At 34.4% G+C, this 18,710-nt stretch overlaps 1 protein-coding gene across 6 annotated transcripts in view; it reads right to left on the bottom strand.

The window, feature by feature from the left end:
* Positions 1-18,710, bottom strand: part of Wwp1 (WW domain containing E3 ubiquitin protein ligase 1) — a 97,820-nt gene that overhangs the window by 2,889 nt on the left and 76,221 nt on the right. For all 6 annotated transcript variants that reach the window (XM_074068796.1, XM_020179173.2, XM_020179172.2 and 3 more), the window contains 7 exons: positions 17,144-17,303; positions 14,170-14,303; positions 13,913-14,053; positions 11,270-11,390; positions 8,295-8,399; positions 5,740-5,836; positions 5,211-5,283 (listed from right to left, as the gene is read on the bottom strand). In XM_074068796.1, coding sequence (XP_073924897.1) covers positions 5,211-5,283; positions 5,740-5,836; positions 8,295-8,399; positions 11,270-11,390; positions 13,913-14,053; positions 14,170-14,303; positions 17,144-17,303 — 831 coding nt within the window. The remainder of the gene's footprint in view (positions 1-5,210; positions 5,284-5,739; positions 5,837-8,294; positions 8,400-11,269; positions 11,391-13,912; positions 14,054-14,169; positions 14,304-17,143; positions 17,304-18,710) is intronic.

The following is an 18,710-nucleotide window of genomic DNA, read 5'->3' as shown; positions in this document are numbered from 1 at the left end:
ATCATATCCAAATTTCTTAGAGGAACCTATTCAAATGTAGGAATTCATGAAAACATATGAATGTTTGCCAGAGACATAATGGATAAAGACAGGAATAAAGAAAAACATTTTCTTTTACTATGCTTGTGTCACAAGTCCCCCTAATTCTCCTAAGAGTCCATTTCATTCATTCATTAGGATGAATTACTGAGAATCTTATATACAAGATATGCCTTCTATAGCTGGTGATAAAGTGACAAAAAACCAAAGTCTCTTTCCTCACAAAACTTATGTTCTGGAGTGCAGTCAATGAGAAATATATTCTTTTCTTTGGCGCCTTAAATAGTCTCCTCACCACATGAGGTTATAACCTTTTGTAAACTGACAGTTTTTCAGTAATTTGAGGATCAATTCTTTTCTGGGACTAAATGGTAACAGAAAAATACTGAAAATGCAAAAGCAACAATGTTCTACTCAATTTACAATAGAAAAATAACATTTAATTCTGTAAAATTTTCTAAAATACTATACTATCTGTACTAGGACTCAATTCCAAGGTTTGGTGCCCACTTTAATTTGTGACTTCATGAATAAACTGAGCAAGTCACCTTTTCTGTGTTTTCATTTCCTCATGGGAACTTCCATCTGCCTTTGCCCCCTCCCATGTATAGTCAGGAAAGCTGAGAATTTTTAAGAATCTTTAGAAACAGGCAGCCCCCATTAAAACCTCTATGCTCAAACCATACCACTCTCCTTTATTTTAAAAGAAGTTAACTATTATAATGGTAGCAATTAAGCAGACCTATATTACCTTCCACTTTAATTTTAAACAGTTTTTCAAGGAAGAGTCTGATAGTGTTCAAGGTTAGGAAAAACTCCATTTTCAATACAGTATTATACTAAAACAAATAGTCACAGAACCTTGCTTTAAAAAAATACTGGATTATGCCACTCTTCAAAAGCCTTCACTGATTCAAACTGCTATTAATGCAGAGGGTAGAAGGAAACTTATGCTCTTTAGTATTGCCTCCATCAACCAATGTTGTCCTAGCATGAGACATAATTCTGTGACCATACTCTCATGACTCTCTGGTTTGGAATATCCTTTTCTGCGTATGAAAACCTTACTTATCACTGCAAATGCTACAATTTCCTCCAAGAAGTTCACCTTGAGCATCTTACATACACTTAATAATTCTCTTATCCACAAGCTCTTTATTTCTACTTTATATTATGACTGGTTTCTCCCATTAGACTCAAATTCACAAGGGCAGAATCATCTCTGTACTCTGGTTAACACTAATCTTTCTTGCATATCGTAGATATTTAGTGTTGAGGTGAAGAACATAAGTGTATTATGAACAGGTCTCTATTTTAAGACTACTAACTGTTACGTTTTATGCTATTCTGTAAAAGGACAGAGACCTACTTAAACCCACTCATCGTTTCTTGAGTACTTACTATGTGAACAGCTTTGCATCTGATTTATGTTTAAAATACACAAGATCAAATCTGCTACTTCTACTCTCTTGTCTATAAAAAGGGAAGAGACTGGCCAATATATTTTCTAGATAGTGTGAGGAAACAGTATGCTATTGGCTTACAAACTGTACATAGATTATGAAAAGCTTTAAAGCTACTGCCTTGCTAAGTAGAGCACTGGAGATGACAGCAGGACACTGGTGGTTCCTCTGAAGATCAAGGCTAATTTCATAGCAGATTAGATTACTGTCTTCCTTAATCACTTTTAAAAATCCAAGTCTTTCTGGATCATCTATTATCATTCAAATGCTTTCAAATTTCTGGATCATCTATTATCATTCAAATGCTTATCCCAAGACCTGTATTTCTTCTAGTCTGAATTAAATCCCAACCTCTGTGCTCCATCTCAGACATTCTCCATTATCTATTTTCCTGAACTTCTGTCTCACAGTCTGCAGTTTCCTGTAGTCTGAACAACTCTTCTCTTGCCGTAACTGAAACCCAATTAGCTGAAAACATGCCATTTCTTCTGCAGCTAATCAGTCTAACTTTGCTTTTCTGAGGCACACACTGCCAATTATTTGCTATCATCTGTTGACCTCTTAGCCATGCTTCATCATCTGAGAACATTGGCACCTGGTTCATAGTTCTCATTCATGTGGTTGACACACAGCGCCATGCCACCCAATTCCTTCCCCTTCTCGTCTTTACCAGTCGGCTCCTTTACTTTCATCAGTTATAGGCTACAGGATTTTATCTTGAGCCTATCATAACCAGTAAAGGAAATTCCTAATTAAAATTTTTTGCTCTCTGAATATCTGTCTTTACAGCTTTACTTCAATGAAAATGTGAGCCTATTATTAACCTATTACTCTTTTACTACCTTATCCTTACTTTCTTTATACACAGATTATAATTATTTTTGAGATCATAGTTCATTATAATACTTTTGCAAATAGTTTTAAATCAAATATCTCTTCTGAAACTAAACAAAATTCAATTCTAAATGAATTCAACCTTGTGCTTTGCAATGTAACAGCTGAAAATTTTTGGGACAAAGTCATACATTCAGGTAGATTGTTGTCATTTTAAGTGAAACAGCAAATCCAAGTGAGCAATTCACTGTTAGCTAGCATTTAGTTCTATTTCCTTAATAAATACTTACCTATTATCTTATCAAGCTCCCAGTTCTTTTTCTTTAAAAGTTTTTCCTTTCTTCATACTAAGCCAACGACCTGACCTTATACTTTGAGAATAAAGTAACCAATAGTTGATAACTATTTTTCCCTTCACAAAATCTAAAATCTTTTCACCCAGCCTCAACAATCTCTTTTTACTTTACTGGGTCTGCCACCTTAGTCTAGATAGAGGCTCTTGAATTTTTTGGTCACAAGAACCCTTTTCACCCTTAAAAATACTGACAACTCTAAAGAACTTCTTGTTTGTGTCAATTATTTCTCTTGAAATAATTGTCCATATTAGAATTAAAACAAAAATTTAAAAAATACTTGTTTTGATAAATATACCATGAAAATATGGCTATTTCCAAAAAATACTAGTGACATTGTTTTATAGTTTTGTTTGAAATATCCAGCTTAATAGAAGATATCTTGTGCATTTAATATGTTGCACTATGTTGTTTTAGATAAGTGTATGAAAATTTACATTAAGCATATAAAAAACATCTCAGATAGTTACAAAATGGAGATTACTCTAATCATCTTTTCAGATAATTGTGGATATTATTCTTTGATACTATATTAAATTTGTCAAGGTTATGTAAAATATGGGTTCTAAAGTCATATCAAAGAACATTTTGTACTGTTGTAAATTCATTGCTTTTGCACTTTGAATGGACCTTTTTCCCACTCATGATTTTGTAAAATTATGCACTGGCCACTGAAAATGTTGGTTCACCAAGTTGTATTTCTAAATTTTGATACATTTAATTATATAGTAGAAAGCATTATATTTGTTAATAACACCACGAATCTTATCAGTAGTGTCTTGGGAAGTAGTTAAGCTTATGGTGGCACATACAAGTTTTCCAAAATTCTAATTTTTGCTTTAAACTTTGACTTTTAGTTGGGCATGGAACCTATAATCCTAGCACTCAGGAGGCTGTGGCAAAAGGATCATGAGTTACTCAGACTACCTAGTGAGACACTGTCTCAAAAAAAAAAAAAAAAAAATGGAAACTTCAACTTTTATCACCACCAACAAATGTCAACTGTTTTCCTTGAAGTGAAAGGCTTGTTTCATTACTCCTCCACCCCCAAATACAAAATACTCACGAGAATAAACAGGGTTTGTCATTCTTCCAAGTAAAAACAGTGTTTCAAAAAAAGCAAGTCAATTCACCTTTTAACTTTAATTGCCCAAGAACTTTCCTTCAGGAAAATCACTATTCTCTGGTGTATATGAGTGCCTTAGGCAAACTTCATATTTTGTCACACAGAATGTTAAGACCATTCTCAAGCACTGAAATCTAATTAACTTCATGATTTTTTGTAGTGTTTCATAAAGGACAATCTTCAACAAATCTGGTTTTTTTTTCCTGCATGTTTGTGTTAAACACTATCCACAACAATTGGGTGCCGTAGCCTTGATTTCTGCCAAGGTCTGTTTTGTTTTAGCACCCTGAGTATAAATATCAAAATAAGAGATAACAAATATAATGGCTTAGGATGGAAATAGTTTTGACTTCCCAAGAGAACCACATAATTCTAAGCTATTATCTTTAGCCTAAGGTAATATAATACTTTTGTAACTAGTTTCCCTGCAATTCTGCAATTCACTTTTTTTTTTTTTTTTTTTTTTTTGCGGCACAGGGGCTTGAAGTCAGGGTCTTCACTGGGAGCCACTCCACCAGCCCTTTTTTGTGACGGGTTTTTTCAAGATAGAGTCTTGTGAACTATTTGCCTGGGTTGGCTTCCAACAGTGATCCTCCTGATCTCTGCCTCCTGAGTAGCTAGGATTACAGGCATTAGCCACCGGTGCTCAGCTGCATTCACTTTTATATCTAATTCCTTTTCTACACTGTTGCCAGATGACTCTTCTTGGATGCTATTACTTGTTACTGAAAACTCTCCAAAAGCTTCTAATTTTTCTTAGAATGAAATCCCAATTCTTTACAATAGGCAACAAGGAGCTACCATTCTTGTCCCTACCTACATTTCCAAATTCTTTTTATGTCCTCTCATTTACCAACTTCCAATCACATCAATTGTCTTTCATTTCCTGGAAAAATTATTCCTTACCTTCAGGATTTTTGCTTACTTCAACATTTCTGTTCAAAGAGTACTCTTCCTCTATTTCTTCCCATAGCATACTATGTATTAAATCAAACATTACCCCTTCCAAGAAATCTCCAATCCAGTGTAGGTGCCCTCCAGTCGTCCCTTATTACAGCACTCCCTTTATTTCCAGTTACTTCTTTGTTCACCTGTTTGTCTTTACAGCCTACCATGGAGTGCAAAAAGTTCAAAGGGAGGGAACAATTCAACCTTACTTTATATAGCAGGGTACTCTAAGTGTTTGCTGAATCAGTGGTACACATTTCTCAAATATTTCTATTAACTAAAAAGAACTCATTCTAAAGTGTTAAGTTATAGGATGCTGTATTAACTGATCATTCTCAAAATTAAAATTCTGACTCATGAATAAGCAGTTACACTGGATCTTACAAGATTTTTAAAAAACAAAATTCTCTGGTCTTTCACGTTCCTATTTAGGAGTCTTGAACTTACCATGTATGACTTCTTGGTAACCAGGTGTCTTTGCCAACTTTTTCAATACAAAACTTTTGAGGCCCATTACTTCCTAAACCAGGAAAATAAAATAATATTTATTTGGTTCTTTAAACTTTTTGGTTTTGCCAACTAGTTTAATAACAGACTATGCCACAGAGTCATATGGATGATACAGAATAAACTAAAGAAGAAATTCACAGTGTAGCTTGCTTCTGCATGAAGAAGTTTCTTAGTGCTGCAGAGATCCAGCAATAAAAAGTACAACCTTGGATAGATAACTATTTTTTCAGAATCATGCTTCCTTCACAATCACCCTAGAGAGAAGAGCAATGGCCATCTAGGCTATCTAAAGAGGCTCATTTTTTTCTTACATCTTCCTTTGATATTAACCATTCATATTTCTTTTTTGTTAAGAGTCTGACATACAGCCTAGAATAAAAATCCATAGGTTTAAGTCTACCAGATGCATAAAGCCATTATAATCACAAAATTATCTATAGAAAAACTGCAGGGACACTGCATTTACCCATGAGCTCAGCAAATCCTCCTAGAGGTAAGCGGCAGGTTCCAGTGACAAACTGCAATAGTCGCATTCTTACTTCATTGTCTGTCTCTTTCACAAACTGTGTAACAAAATTAAATTTAATATAAATGATAAACTCTTCTTAATAATGAAAATACAGTTGAAGAAATTAAATAATATTTAACACTTAAATTGGTTCAAAAGATATGACAAAGTCATTGTAGCATTTATCGTTTATTCAGGTTAGGCAGTACGCTAAGTACTCCATGAAGGTTATTTAACTCTCATAATAACTCCATAGGTTGTCCACTGTGGTTGTTACATCCATCTTACAGACAGGAAATAAATGAGACAGGTAAGGGAATGATAAGAAAGGTTAAGTCACTTATCTAAGGTCATCACTAAAAGGTATAACTAGGGTAGATGTTGCTCGGTTATAATGTAACAACTATCCCCTACTGAAGGCTTCTGCCAACCACTATGCCATATGCTTTCCATTCATTTAGACCTCCCAACAATTCTATGAGGTAGGAATGATCATTAGCATCCCCACTGCACGTGTAAGAAAACGAAGGCTTACAGAGTTTAATTTGCCCTTTTCAAATTGCTAATAAGTGGCATAACTAACATTTGCAGTCTGAGTTAGCTCTAAACGTCTGTTACTTGAGCACCTAACTCTTTTAAGCTACACAAGACAAATGAACACTTTCCTGTTGCCATGCTCAATAGTTTGTGGTATTTTCTCCTAATAAATATCTTCTGAACATTCTGTGTTCATCCTCACCAACACAGGAAAAACCAACGTAACAATTCCTCTAAAATTATCTGGCTCACTGACTAACTGCTTTCTGAAAGAGGACTGTAAGTGGGAAATATAGTGAAATACTGATTTGACTATTTCCAGTAAATCAAAGCAAAGAACTTGGGGAGCATTTTGAGAGTATAAATATGTCTTTAAAATGAAGTACACTTTAGCTAAATATAAGACAAAATGCTATGCTAGTCCTAACCAAAAATGTTTCACAAAATTGTGCTGAGGCGTATATCCTATTAAGATATGAGAAACAGGGCTTATTTATCAGGCCTATCGTAAGCCTCACCATTTTCCCTAAAATAAACCCAATTCAGTTTATTTTAAATCACTTGGATTTATATGATCCTAAACTTAATCCTTAGCTATGTAAATACAAATGTCCAGCGAGAGGGAATATTAGGTACAATGAAGCTAGTAAAGAACCTTAAAAAGGAAGATTCCAAATACCTCTGCACATACTGCATATAATGCAATTGAAGTATTTTAGACTTAAAAATCAACTTACTCCTGTCTATCTATTATTCCTATCTATCATCTATCATCTCTATCTGTCTACCTACCTACCTACCTATCTACCTACCTACTATCTCAGGTAACAGAATTCAAAGGTTACACATAGAGTGAAAAGCACCTTTCTCAGCTTGGTTTCTAACTGCTAAGCTCTCTTCCTTCTACCTTCTGCTAGGTATTTTTCTGCCTTTTCTGAAATGGTATATTCATATACTAGAATATTACATAGAAAATAAAATGTTAGTTTATTTATTCAGTATTCTCCTGATGTTAGGTTGTTTAAATCTGGCTAGTATACTGGCAAGGTTGCAGTAAATACTTTGGTATATCTCATTCTGCACATGTTGAAGTATATTTTAAGATACATTTCTAGAAGTGTCTATGCTTCTTTAAAATATTAAGCAATAAACTCATGATACTTTTTCTTATGAAAAGATGCAGCTTTTGGAAAATCTTTATTTAGTTACATAAAATCCTAGCTTTTTGCCTGAAAGTGTTAAACAGTTAAGCAGAAGTAAACCTGAAGTTTGATCATCAGTTGCTCAAATGAATTTCAATTAGTAGAATAATTATATGAAGAACATTCCAGGACTAGAAATTTTAAATTCTCAAACACACAAAACAAATAAAATGTGCTTCAAGAATAATGTGGTACACCTGGATAGCCAGAAACTTATTCTATTACAGTTTAAGCCAAAATACAAACAATAAAAATAAATGAAAGCATTCTTGGACATTTTCCACTGGATTATTAATTCCTTAGCATATTATCACCTTTAAAGGAAGTAAATTATCTGTGTTGACTTTCTCATTAAAAACACACTCCTGCAATGGCAGAGCATGCCTGTTATCCCAGCACTCAGGAAGCTTAGGAAGGAGGAAGGCAAAGTCAGGTCAGCCTGGACTATACAATAAGACCATGTCTAAAACCTGTCTCCCACCCCAAACCAAAACAACAACAAAAACCTACACTCCTTCATTTACTTCTAGAATTAAGTGGAATTCACTGAAAATCTTTGATACCACTAGAAAAAAATGCTGTGCCTACAACTATTACTCTTAAATTTTAACTTAAAAAGGACTGTTATTTATTCTTTCATTCAGAAAGACAGCAAAAAAAAAAAAAGCAAATAGAAAATACTTTTAACGAATGTTTATTCTATTCATTTTTTTAAACTAAATTTCACTAGAGAATATTTTCTTTGAAGTCTGTTTCAAAAAGATAAAGGAATACCTGCCAAAACCAAATAATTTGCTTGCTATTTCTTGTATAATGTCGATAAACTGTATTTCTCTGCCAGTCTGCCAAGTCGACCTCCTGCATGCCACACAACATAACCTGGAAAATGAGCACAGTAGCAGGTAACAACAAAGACTTAGTGAGGAGAAATATTAGGACTGGAATTCTTCTGATGCACAGTAATAAAGAAAGCATAATTATGTGAAGTGCTACATGCATGGCAAATAAAGATCACAATGAGCAAGCCCAACAAAATTTGTGGCACCAAAGCATAAAAGATTCCTTGGGTATTTTACTTTGCCTATGTTTACTGAACTCAAACTGAAAATATTTAGAGTAACTATTCTCCAAAGCATCTCTACTGAAAAGCTGTTTCAGTAGAGAAACAGCTACTTTATTCTATAACCATATCCCAAACTGGGTTTCTAAATTGTTCATTAATTTCAAATATAACTTTCTATTTCTTTCAAATCTATGTTATCTTATATATTTAAAAAATAAAAAATATACTAACCTCCTGTTATTCATTTATCCAGCCTATTTGGGAATAAAATACGTACACATAGAATTTTCAAGCCTCCCCTAATTTATTATGTATGGAATAAAAACTATTTTAGGCATATTAATTATTTTGTAAATAAACTTTGAGCAGTAATTTCAAGAATATTTCCATTATGCCCCTTTTTGTAGGCAAACCATCAATGGCTTTAGGTAATCAAGGATTTCACCATTAATATGGCTTTTTTGAGAATGTCATACGCATATATACAAATTCTGTCATGTATTTCATACACATACACTTTTCTGCCCCCTCTACTACCACTCACATAGTATTTGGGGTTCACCCATGTTATGGTGGATACCAATAGTTCATTCTTTCATACCACTGAGTAGTATTCCATTATAAGCATGTAACAATTTGTTTATTCACTCACTTTTGATGGACACTCAGGTTGCTCTTAATTTTGGGGTTTGATGAATAATGTTAGAATATGTATTTCATTTCACTTGGGTAAACACCTCATGATGTGCTAGAGCATTAAAGTAGATACACATTTAGCATTATAAGAAACTATCGACAATACCCAAAGGTGGTATTTCAGTTGGTTTTAATTATATTTCCCAAGTAACTACTGAGCACCTGCGTGTTCACTTGCCATCTGTACATCTTCTTTTGTTTTTGAGATGGGGTCTTCCAATGTTGCTCAGGCCAACTTGAATTCTTAGGCTCAAGTGATTTCCCTGTCTCAGTCTCCCAAAGTTAGGACTTAGGGCACCGTCACTATGCCCAGCTTATATATCTTCTTTTTTGAGATGAATCTCTGTCCATTTTAAAATGTTTTTGCCATTTATGGAGTTATAAGAGTTTTTCAAAATATACTCTATATATAACACCTTTGTTTCAGTAGTTTCTCCTAGTGTATAGGTTGCTTTTTCATTTTAATGATAATCTTATACACAAGTTTTTAGTTTTGATGAAGTCAAATCTACCTGTATTTTTCTTTTACAATTACTGATTCTTTTTGTTCTCCCTAAGAAACATTTCCCTACACCAAGATTTATGCTTTCTTTTTAGCTTTCACATTTATACTTAATGATCCATTTAAAATGAATCTTTGTTTATGGGCCAAGGTAAAGGTCAAAGTTAATCTTCCATATGAATATCCAGTTGATCCAACATCATTGAGATGTCTGCATTTTGTTGGAAGTCACTTAACAAAGTATGTGTGGATCTATTTCTGGACTCTGGTGTGCCACTGATCTGTCCTTCCACATATGCCACACTACCTTAATTACTCTGGCTTCACAGATAAGTCCTGAAATCAGTTGTGTAAATCCTCCAAGTACATCCTTGTCGAAAAATTGTTTTGGCTATTCTAGAGCCTCTAGACTGCCTCACAATTTTAGAATCAGCTATCATTTTCTACAAAAATATTCTGTTAGAATGTAGATTGGGATTGTATTAAATCCACAGAAGAGAACTGACATTTAAATAATATTGAATCTTCCAATACATAACATGTATCTCTCCATTTATTAGGTCTTCTTAAATTTTACTGAGCACTGTTTTGGGTTTTTAGTATAGAGGTCATATGGGTATGTGGTTAAAATTTTTCATTTTATATATATACACACATATATTCATATGAATATTATTCAGTCTTAAAAGGGAAATTCTGACACACGGTAGGTACAACATGAACAAACTTTGAGGACACTATACTAAGTGAAATAAGCAGACAAAAAAAGAAATACTGCATGATTTTACTTACAGAGAGTAAAAGTACAGTCATATTCATAAAATAGTGGTTGACAGTGTCTGGGGAATATGACAAGTTGTTGCTTAATGGGTATAGAATTCTAGTTTCACAAGATGAAGAAGTTCTGGAGATTGGATGCATAACATGTAACTATATTTTGTATTAGGAAACTGCACACTTAAAAATGGTTATGATGGTAAATTTTATATGTATTTTATCACACATATACAACAAAAAAAATTTCTGATACACTCCTAACAAATCTACAGTTAAGACCAGTAAGAACTCGTGACTAAAAATCTAATCTTGGAAAATCAACACTAATGAACTGAGATTTCAGAAATTTCCCCAATTATTAATAATATTCAAATTGCTATTTATGTCCCCTAACAGGTGACAATGATGATTTTGTGCATGTGACATCAACATGGCTTAAGAGAACGTAATTAAAACTCTTACCCAATGCTAGGATTAATGCCACCTAAAGATTTGGACGAATGAGTATATTCAAAGATTGTGCTACGTTTTTAAAATGTCCAAAAGACAAGTCAGGCATAGTGACCCATGCCTGTAATCCCAGTACTCAGGCAGCAGAGACAGGAGGATTATGAGTTAGAGGCCAGTTTAAGTTCTACAGAGAGACTCTGTCTCAAAAAATAAGCACAAAAACAGCCACTTCTCCCATATAGCAAAATAAAAGAGCCTAACCTCCAATTCTTTTTCGTCAAAGTATTGTAGCCACTGAAGGGGAACAACTTCATTAAAACCATCAAGGAAAGCTTTGGTCTGTTCTTGTACTCCTCGAGAAAAACGCCATTCTGTCATTAAACTGAAAATAAAGATGGTATTTGAAAATAGGTTATTTGTATGTAAAGTTAAAGGATGAAAAGCACCAAGAACTTCTTAGATTCCTTCTCTTTTCCTAAATATACTACATATACATATACAACACACACACATATATGTCAATGTGTGTATGTACGTATGTAAATAGTATGATTTTCCATGAAGAAATCAGTTCTAGGACACCAGAAGCTATTAAATAAATTGGTTTCTTTCAAATAAATAGTTCTCTATCGTTCTAGCATTAATTAATGGTATGTGTAGACAAGTAACTCCAAATATTGTGTGCTGGCACAGGAAGGGAATGCTAATCATTTAACAGGCTCTTCCACCATCCATTTGCCAAGGGGGGGCTTGAGTGACACACAAGAATAATCTGCCCATGGGCTGTGTGTTTGTATAGGCTTATGGTCTGAGAAGGTTTAAAGCCAGAGAACAGGTTCTTTACATAGAGAACAGATTTCCTAACCAAAATAGAAATTATCAATTAAGATGGAAATGGAATATTCTGAAGAGATTTTTAAAGTAGCTATAAATTACAGAAATAGGATAAAAAAGAAATAAGGATGAAAACCTGTCAGTGACACAATCTATATGAGAACTTTCCAAAAGAAGAGAGGTCTGGCAAGATCTTCTGGAGAAACAGCAGACACTGCCTGATAAGGAGAAGCAGTGGATATGAGCAGAAAACAATTTGTCCATGCTTTTCCCATTTGAACTGCTCTTTCTGTGTCCTAGTAGAAGTTGGTTTCCATCAGTTACTAACCCCTTTTTGCCCAGTACTGTTTTCATTTGTCCACAAAGGTGTTCCTTCAACCCAGTGACTCTTTTTAAAAACAACTCTTTGTCCCCCTCTTTACCACCACACTAATAAGAGTAAAGCAGACTCACTGTCTTCACTTTCCTAACTTTAAACCATGGTAGTTTGGCTTCCAACATCTTTTTCCCAAGAACCAAAACAATTTCTTCAGGAAATGTCACCAAGGAACTCACTGCCAAACAAGATATCTTCTGAGTATGTTACATGAACACCCAATAACACTAGACATTAGCATTTCCAATCTCACACAGTTCCTCTAGAGCCCATTAATGTCATTTCTGATAGGGCTTTGATGACTCCTTCATATCTCATTAGTTCATCAGTCCATAAATGTTGGTGTTGCTCAGATCTCTGCTTTCTGTTCTTTTAGCTATTCACTCTCTAAAAATGACATTTTCAACTCTCAGTTTTAGCTATCACAGAAAAGCCAGTAATCCTTAAATCCTCAAATTCTGCTTTCCTTCTAAGAGTAAAATGTTTACAAACAGTCATTTGTCCTTGGACATCCTGCCAACACAATATACCTGTCTACTAACCCATAAACCTTAATCACCAAGTTATTTCATTTACTTTTCTTTCCTTCACATATATACTCAACCACTATTAATCTGTAATACTCTAGTCCTGTGATAGCCTCCAAAATCCATTCTGTCATTATCATTTCTACTGCACTTCCCCCCTTTCAAACCTATAATATCTCACTAAGTTACTAAAACAACCTCTTAACTAGGTTGGTCTCCAATCATTCCCTTTGCTAACTTACTCCCAATTTATCCTGAACATAAGTACCAGAATTTCTTTCCAAAGATAATTCTGATCATACCATCTTAGTTTATGATAACTATTTCTAATTTACATCTCTTAGACTAAAATTCAGATCTCTTAGACTGAGACAGTTTTCCTAAATTAAGGTGCAATTTGGCTACAATTCTAGGCTCCCATCTAGGTACTATTTCTCACCATCCATATTATCCGTATATGAAATAAAATTTCAGTGCCCATGATATTTACTCGGCAGGCTGAGTAGTTGTAGTAAGACTCTTATGTGGTCTACAGCCTAAAATATTTACAGCCTGGTTCTTTCCTTACAGTTTGTATTTATCTGACTGGCAAATGAACATTGTTCTAAAGTTCAGTTTTTTCTTTAAATTGAAAACTGAAGCTATGGTAGTGAGTACTGAGAGCAATGGGCTGAAGCAAAGCCTTAGAAAAACAACCACATTTAGAAAATGGAAGTTTAGAAAACAACCAACAAGAGAAAGGAAAGAAAATTGGGATGGTATGGGATTATGGAATTCAAGAGAAACGTTGGTATTAAAAATGGAAAAGTGACATGGAATAGAATGACAGTGAAACCTGGGGTTCCAAACTTGGTTTTGTTCCTAACTTAACAGAGCCTTAGTCTCCCTTTATCTAAAAAGAAGGGGCTTCACAGTCTTTGTCAAGCACTTTTCAGCATCAATGTTCTATAATTTTTGATCTGGTCAAAGGCAGAATGCTTACAGCAAATTCCAATGGGAAAGTGAAGGTTGTCATATAACTCTCTTACTTCAAGAATGTTGGTACTATTGAGGAAAAACATCCCAAAGGAGTGAGAAAAGGATAAAATTAAGGGTAAGATACAGGATTTAGTTTTAATGTGTTCTCTAAATTCTAGAAATTGAGCTCAATCAGATATATAATCTTACCCAATATATTCATCTTTGTTCTCCTCAGTCACCAGGATGTTGGAACCTCCCAACTTCAGGTCATGTGAAGTAACTTTCCCCAAAATCTCCATGTCAACAGAAAAGTACATTTCTAAACCACATTCTTCAATGTTGTTGTCTCTGGGAGAAATAAATAACATACATATATGTACACATATATACACATACATACTAATTAACAAAATATTTAAATGGATTTCAAGAATATGCCTTATTGAAAAAATATATCTTCAAACCTTATCCAGATAAGGGAGTTATAAAATTCAGTATCAATAGATTCCAAATCCTTAATTGTAAGTTTTTTACTTAGCATACGCTTGTAGAATGGTAAAGAGAAACCAGTATCAATAAACTTTCCATGAAATAGTGCCTGCCGAGAAAAACAAAAAATGTTATTTAAAATTTTTAAAAATAATGTTATTTAGAACACAATGATAACATACAAATTATGAAGTTTTACAGACAAAAATTTAGTAAGTGAATAGCATAAATCATGAAAAAATATAAAATGCTAAATTTAAAAAACAAATTAAGGTTAAAACAAAATCCATTTCACAGAGGTCAAACACTTACTATATAATATAAAACTATAAATAAGTTGGCAAAAGACTTTATTACCAACTCTCCTTACTCTTTCTAGAGTGTTTTAAAAATTAACCTAATTAGATGTAGAAATGAAGAAGGTCCCTGTACACCTGGAAAGATCCTTCCTCCTTCCTATTTTCAGGGCCACTTTGCCCCCACTCCTATCACAACTGCCAACACATGAGGCCTCCCAAGGCTTCCTACAAGTTTGATCCCATGGAGATCTAAAAAGTCCACTGAACTTACTACCTTATTACTATTTCTCAGCCTCCTCCATGAAATTATTCTCCTCTTAATTTAGACTCCATTATCAAACCCTCCCCCCACTATATTTCCAGCAAAATCCCCAGCCTAGCCAAATTCAACTTTCATTTTATTCAATGTGTATACCTAGGCAGTAGAACATACTAGCAATGTTTACACCAAGCTACCCGCTTCGTGATCAACAACCTAAAAGTGGAAACTTAGTGTTGCCTGGTAATATTTCTCTACTGTATTCCCTTCCCACTCTTCATTCCTATTCCTCTTTCCTCCTCCCAAGTCCTCACCCTTGAGCTGATGATATTACTTCCTATTTCACAGAGGAAATAATAGTCAGAAGAGAACTTTTTTATGTTCCACTAAATCTGCTTACTATTAAAACCTGAATCCATATACTCTTCTTATAAATGAGCTTTATATTACTTCTATGTGCAGTAAATAACTCTTTTCCTCTCCCTTTTATACAGGTCACCACTCCCATATTCCATCTATTACTGACTCATCAAATTCTTTACCCTCTTACTTGATCATCACTATCAGCAATATAAATGTTTTATCCTTCTCCAGTTCTTGCCTCCATATCCATTTCTAGTTACTGCTCAATTCTCTATGATCTTTATAGAAAGCATCCTTAAAAGATTTGTTTATATTTTCTCCTTTTTTTTTATATTTGCTTCTCCATTTTTTCTTGATTTCCCTCTCATCAATCTTTCCAACCCACCACTCATGAATCACTTTCACCTTGACAAACCAAACAGACAATTTCCAAACCACATTTTGCTCAGCCTATCAGTACCATGATAGGAATAATGTGTTCCATTTCAGATACACTTTCTTCTTCCCTTTCCTTCTAAAACTACTCTCATTTCATCTTCCTGTATCAGTTCTTTTGCAGGCTCCTTCTTACCTCCTCAGCTTATGAATGTCGCTGAGCTTCTCTACCCACATTTACTTCTTGAAACAGACACACAGGCTTTTAATATTCCTTATTTGCCCAGAACCCCATCTCTAACCTAGATATCCACTCATTGCCAGCCTTAAATATGTAATGACCCATTCTACATATCCACAGAGATGTCTACAGGTATCCTACACTTAGCAAGCCAAATCTATACTCTTGATTTCCCCCACCCCCAATATTTGCCCTTACAAATGCAACCAGATGCATAGGCCATAAATTTTGGTGCCACATTTGACCCTTTCACCTTGCAGATGATCTATCAGAAAATCCTTTTAGTTCTAACTTCAGAGTATATCCAGAATCCAGCATTGGTGGTATAGTAGTGAGTATAGCTTCCTTCTGGAATATATTTGGAATCCAAAACACGGCCTTTCACTGCCAAGATCCAAACCACTATCATCTTTTACCTAGATTACTAAAGATGGTCGTCCTGCTTCTACCCTTGCTTTCCTCTTCCCCATTTAGGTCTTTCTTCTACACAGAAATGAAGCAAATTTAGTCAAATTTAAGTCAGATTGTCTTACTTAGTTCATGTCACTCATTGTCCTACTCAAAACCCTTAGGTAAATCCCACATGGTATCTATCCGTCTCATTTCCTACCACATTCTTCCCCAAATATTCTGCTCCAGCCATGTTGTTCTCTTTCTCAACCAAGAATCACTTCTACCTTGGAGTCTTTGCCTTGCTGTTCCTTATGCCTAAAATGTTCTTACCCAAGGTATCTTCATGATTCAGTCACTTGCCTTCTTCACATTTCTGTTCACATGTTAACCCTCAGAGGCTTCCTTTAACCCCACTCTACATAAAAAAGCAACACATCCTTTCCCTCATCACATATGTATTACTTTCTCCCACTTAACATATGTAGTTCCCTAAGAGTAGGAACTATGTCTTTTTTTCAACTGCAGTGCCAAAAACAGGCTGTGGCATTATAGCAGGGTCACAATAAGTATTTGTTAAACGAATCAACAGATAATCAAAACACTTCTCAAAAGACAGTAATTCCACAAGGGCTCTGCAAATCTCTGAAAATTCCAAAAATGCCAACCATGTGACTTCTGAGATAATTCAGATTTTTCCTTCCTTTTATAAAAAAGTAATTAGACCTTACTTTAAGTGGCATATAAATAGTCCTCATAATCTTGATTTCATAAACCTGAATTTTGATACTCTCTTCCTAGGCAAACTTTCTTGGTAACAAAATGTGTGAATAACAGCAGAGTGTAGCTGCATGCTTGTAATTCCAGCACTAGGGGAGCAGGGCTAACTTCGGCTACATGGTGAGATAGTCTTTTAAAAAAAGTGAGTAACAAATATAATGATTAACTTTTTAAAAAGTCCTCATAAAATACCTTCAAAATAAGCAAAATTTAAATAAAATAAATGAAAGCTGGAAACTCACCATCGCAATAAAGCGACCAATGAAACAGAAGTATGACAGATGGTCTGGATTTATGGTTGATGCTGGATTGATCTGTAGACAATAGTTGTTCTTGCCCGCATACTCAAATAAGCAATACATTGGATTCAAAACTTCGTGTGAAAGCAAGAAAAACCATTCTCTACAAGAAAATAAGTCAAGATTATTTTTTAGCATTCAGATATATGTGAATTTAAAAAGAAGTCTTAAATATACTCATACGTATATACATTATACCTGTGCTCGAAAGCCTTTAATAGTTCCACTGCCCATCCTCAGCCCTCCTCCATTTAAATTCTTCTATGATCTGATTTTCCATTCAAAGTTACCTACTAGTTCCTGCACTGTAAAACTACAAATTCACTGTTTCTCAAGGTAACAGGCTTATTTCTATACCACACTATTGTTTGGGTGTGCCTCCTCAACTTCAATTCAATCTATGTAGATTCCACTTTTTCTCAATCCAAGTGAAACCTAACTTCAATAATTTTTTAAGCAATTTCAGATTATCTGTATCAGTCACTGGATACTTTGTATAAGAGTGACATCAAAATATTATTTTTTTATGTACATATTATTTTTTTATGACTTTTCCCTTCCATCAAACTGTAAGTGCCTCAAAAGCAAAAGCTATCTTTATGTATTTCTTATATTCTTAACTCGTATAGGCATTGTAGGTATTTAACAACAGGGTTTTTTTTTTGGATTTGGTTTCTGGTTTTGGTGGGGGTGGGGATGAAACTCATGGCTTCAAGCATGCTAGGCAAAGGCTATCCCAACTATAGATACTTCTAGCCCCTACAACAGGAAAGCATTTTCTTGTGATACTGAAATACATAGCACTGCTATGGAAATTTTAAATTTTATTGTCAATGTATTAAAAATGGAAACAAAATTTAAAAAGTGAAATCCTTAAATGTTATATGCAATCTCTAACTTTTTACTACCGATTTTGCCTTACTTTAATAACTCATATCATGAAATAAACTCAATTTACAAAAGATTTTTCAACACCAATTTCTTCTAAAGCAGAATTCCAAACTCAAATGCTTACAGTGATCAGTGAGTACATGGGGCTTACATTCTCTGCTTAGTTATAAACCCCCAGGCCTCATTGTAGCCCTGATAGTATTACTGGGTTTAAGGAAGGAGAATTTCTAGGCACATTATCTTAGTCCTCAGATGGTTGGTCAGTGGTGAGTACTATAGTGAAATTCAGTGTATGCTACCATAAAGGGAAAACAGCTACTCGGGCCCAGCCAACTGACGCTAGTAAAGGTGGGAACATGGGTTTAGGGTCTTTAAACCAAGTGACTTCCCTCTGTAATGAGGCTGAAGTAAGACATGCCCCGGGGGAAAAGGACTGAACAGGTCTAGTAAGAATGTGTTTAGATATATACACAAGCTAGGAATAAAATTTCCAGTTGCTTCAGCAACTTTTAGTCATCAGCAACCCAGAGAAATCTGAATCCACACCAAAGAATATATTAGTTGTATCTATATTAGTTGTATAGCAACTAACATTTATCCTAATTCTAATACAAAAGAG

The sequence above is a fragment of the Castor canadensis genome, chromosome 3, assembly GCF_047511655.1.
Source record: "Castor canadensis chromosome 3, mCasCan1.hap1v2, whole genome shotgun sequence".
NCBI lineage: Eukaryota > Metazoa > Chordata > Mammalia > Rodentia > Castoridae > Castor > Castor canadensis.
The sequence above is the reverse complement of the archived record's forward strand: the minus strand, read 5'-3'. Positions and strand labels throughout refer to the sequence as shown.